This window comes from Limulus polyphemus, unplaced genomic scaffold (genome assembly GCF_000517525.1).
Source record: "Limulus polyphemus unplaced genomic scaffold, Limulus_polyphemus-2.1.2 Scaffold13170, whole genome shotgun sequence".
Lineage (NCBI taxonomy): Eukaryota > Metazoa > Arthropoda > Merostomata > Xiphosura > Limulidae > Limulus > Limulus polyphemus.
In genome coordinates this window covers 1-3,626 of record NW_013678780.1, presented here as the reverse complement: position 1 = coordinate 3,626, position 3,626 = coordinate 1, and the positions used below count along the sequence as shown (strand labels likewise).

At 30.6% G+C, this 3,626-nt stretch overlaps 1 protein-coding gene across 1 annotated transcript in view; it reads left to right on the top strand.

Moving 5' to 3' along the window:
* LOC106477176 (filamin-A-like) overlaps positions 1 to 3,525 on the top strand; it is an 8,554-nt gene extending 5,029 nt beyond the window's left edge. Inside the window, exons 5-6 of the mRNA XM_013937767.2 lie at positions 2,279 to 2,476; positions 2,673 to 3,525. Coding sequence (XP_013793221.1) covers positions 2,279 to 2,476; positions 2,673 to 2,860 — 386 coding nt within the window. The 3' untranslated portion in view covers positions 2,861 to 3,525. The remainder of the gene's footprint in view (positions 1 to 2,278; positions 2,477 to 2,672) is intronic.
* The last annotated feature ends 101 nt before the right edge of the window (positions 3,526 to 3,626 follow it).

Sequence of the window (3,626 nt, the reverse complement as noted above, 5' to 3'; positions counted from 1 at the left end):
TGGTGTATAGAACACAAATTAGGCACTTACAGAGATAGTTGGACTTATTTGTTGTAATTCTGGTGTATAGAACACAAATTAGGCACTTACAGAGATAGTTGGATTTATTTGTTGTAATTCTGGTGTATAGAACACAAATTAGGCACTTACAGATAGTTGGACTTATTTGTTGTAATTCTGGTGTATAGAACACAAATTAGGCACTTATACAGATAGTTGGACTTATTTGTTGTAATTCTGGTGTATAGAACACAAGTTAGGCACTTATACAGGTGTATCCTAAAGATAAGATATGTCCTTTAGAAAAAATATTTCAAGCCACAATTTGGTGTATCCTAAAGATATGTCCTTTAGTAAAAATATTTCAAGCCATGATTTTCACTTATAGACACGATTTGGTGTATCCTAAAGATATGTCCTTTAGTAAAAATATTTCAAGCCACAATTTGGTGTATCCTAAAGATAAGAGATGTTCTTTAGAAAAAAAAAACCCAGAGAATGACCACTGGTGGTGGTCAAACATTAACTGTCAGACCCTTGAGAATGACCATGTTGGCTGTTGTTATTCTTCAAGCTGTTACGATTTCAAATTTATGTTAAGTAAATATGTTTAAAACTATAATTTGTTACAATTATATATCATAATTACGTTAAGAAAAACGATTAGGTTAATTAAATACATTTGTACTCTTGTATGTTTACTAATGTTAGGTTTTTATTGTATGATAAAAAGATAATTACCAAAAGTAATTATATTACAGATGTTCTTTCAATCATGTTGAAAGTTTTCTGTTTTTACACTCATTCTGATATGTCATATTTTTCATGTTTGTCTCTTCGATCTGTTGTTCATTGTCTATGGATTATAGTTTTATTTATAACTTTGGAAGGATTCTTGAGATATAAATTAAGATGTTAACACTTTTTTCTTCTTCTCTCTTTCAAAAAAGTCTACTTGGAAATATTTTTACCCACAATAAAAAAAAAGTTTGTTTTAAAGAAATTTTGTTTTAGTATTGTGAAAGAAATTTCAAGAAATATGAACTCTTGAGAGTGTGTCCTTATACAAAAACATACCACTAAAACACAATGATGGAAACCAATATTTCTGACCTTTTATAAAAATAAGCTATTCTGTCATATCTAAGCCAAAGGTTCCAAGTTTATAATTGTAAGCTTTATTAGACAGAACAGAGGATTCAGTTAATATTTTTTTTTCACATTTCAGTGTGCTTCAGCCCATTAAATATACATCCAAGAATGAGGTTGATAATAAAGTTCCATTCTTAAATGTTCTTTATAAAGACACTCAGTTTATATTTATTGGAAGTCCTTCCATGACTTCAAGCAACAAAAATGGGGATCATTTAAACATTTTCTTTTGGGTAAAAATATTTATTCTTGCACACAGACTTTTCTAACAGAAAAAAATGTGTTAAAATCTCAAATTTTATCACAAAACAAGTATCCTTCCAAAGTTATAAATAAAACTTTATAATCCAAGAAAATGAGGAACAGGTCGAGGAGACAAACACTAGGAACTTAAGAAACCCACCTCCCCTCAAAACAAGTATCCTTCCAAAGTTATAAATAAAACTTTATAATCCACAGAAAATGAGGAACAGGTCAAGGAAACAAACACTAGGAACTTAAGAAACCCACCACCCCTTTATTGTGTTTTGTTTTACATCCCTAAACTTTCACATGCTATCCAGAAAGAGTAGACAAAAACTGTTAAAAAGTGCAATATGGATTTTAATTATTTTTTTTCTACCATGGAAAAAAACAGTTGACAGTAATACATCAAGATCAATTTAAATTTATAGACTGTGGTAGTTCTTGCTTCAGAGAAACTAACAGCTTTCAACAAGACTTGAAGAACACCCAAACCCCCCTCATGTACCCAAACACACCTTTAGTTTTACAGATGATAACATCACTGACAAAAAGAAAAACTATAAAATGCAGAAAAATCAAAGAAACCCTTTACAAGAAAACAAAAATCTAACATTAATAAATATAAATAACAGCTATATTTAGTCTCATTTTTTTTTATTACATTGTTGCTTAATGATATCATATCATTATTGACATTGTGTCTCTTGTGCGATTTATTCAAAGCTTACAATCTGACAATTCTAGTGTTTTTTTAAAATGTTTTTGTAAAACATAATTGCTTGTTTATCTTTACGTAAAAACATTTTTATTGAAAAATGAGAATTTGTTTTCATTAGAAGAAAGTGATGTTAATAGAGTTCTATGATCTAAATATTGACAGGGACTTCTGCAACAGGTTATGGCGAACATGAAACGTCCTCAGTTATAGTTGAAACAGTTACAAAGCAGGCAGGACAGAAGAGCCAAAGTCTCCCTGCCTTCCGTTCTGATGCAAAGAAAGTTACATGCAAAGGAATGGGAGTACAAAAAGCATTCTTACATAAACAGAACACCTTCACCGTGAACTGCGGGGATGCTGGTAGGTTTTAGTTTTGTTACTATAGTAACTTAAACACATTCTGACTGTACTGAAAGTGATCAAACTCTACTCGTCCAACATCGTAATAAACTATTTGATAGGCTTCTTTGTATCAGTGCATTATTTTATGAAGGTATTCAAATGTTTTTCTCTTCCTTGAAATAATCTTGCTAAAGCTGCTACCTTTTGTTTATAGGTAACAACCTCCTGTACGTGTCCATCTACGGTCCTAAAGGACCATCAGACGAGGTGTTCGTGAAGCACTTAGGTCGGCACATGTATCAAGTAAATTATGTTTTGAAAGAAAAAGGAGAGTACGTGTTGGTGGTGAAGTGGGGCGACGAACATATCCCCGGAAGTCCTTTTAAAGTGGAAGCCTCGTGAAGCAACTTTGGCAGATTTTCAGTTTTTGTTTACTTCTATAGAAAATATTCACACATTATGCTTTTTCTTGTGAAGAATCTTAACATATGATATTTAGCTCCTCTGTTAAATGTATTGAGAAAAGACAGCTTTTATGGATAGTTTTACTATCTATATGTAGGAGAGAATGGCTGGAACATGTACTCAGTAGACATGCTTGGTGTACTTAGTGCAATATCAAACCCAATTCGTTTCTATCAATAAATTCAGTAAAATTATAACATAAAAGACTCGGTAAAATAAACTATTTCAGTGGTTTTTAATATACTTATGAGGATCTTGTACAGTTTGCATGACTGCTTAACTTAATACAGTAAGTAATCATGTATTCTCCTGGAAGAATGATCACAAGTTACCAAAGTTTACTAAATATATGTTTAATTAACTTGGCAAGTTTAACTAAGCCACGTAGTATTTTTATTATTTATAAAAAAATATTTCTGCATGAAATCTTGTCTCAATTGGAACTTTTGTATCTTATATCGAGTGTCATTGTAGAGGTACTAACAGATATATTGATGGAGAAATTACAGTATTTGTTAAATATTGTTTAGTTTTTGCTTTATAAAATAATATAAGAAAGTCCTTTCAAAAATGTAATAAAACCAAAATATGTAATAAAACAATACTGTTCTCACATTAATTGCAATATTTCTGCTGTTATACTTGTCAAACCATGTCTATAAGTGAAAATCATGGCTTGAAATATTTTTACTAAAGGACATAT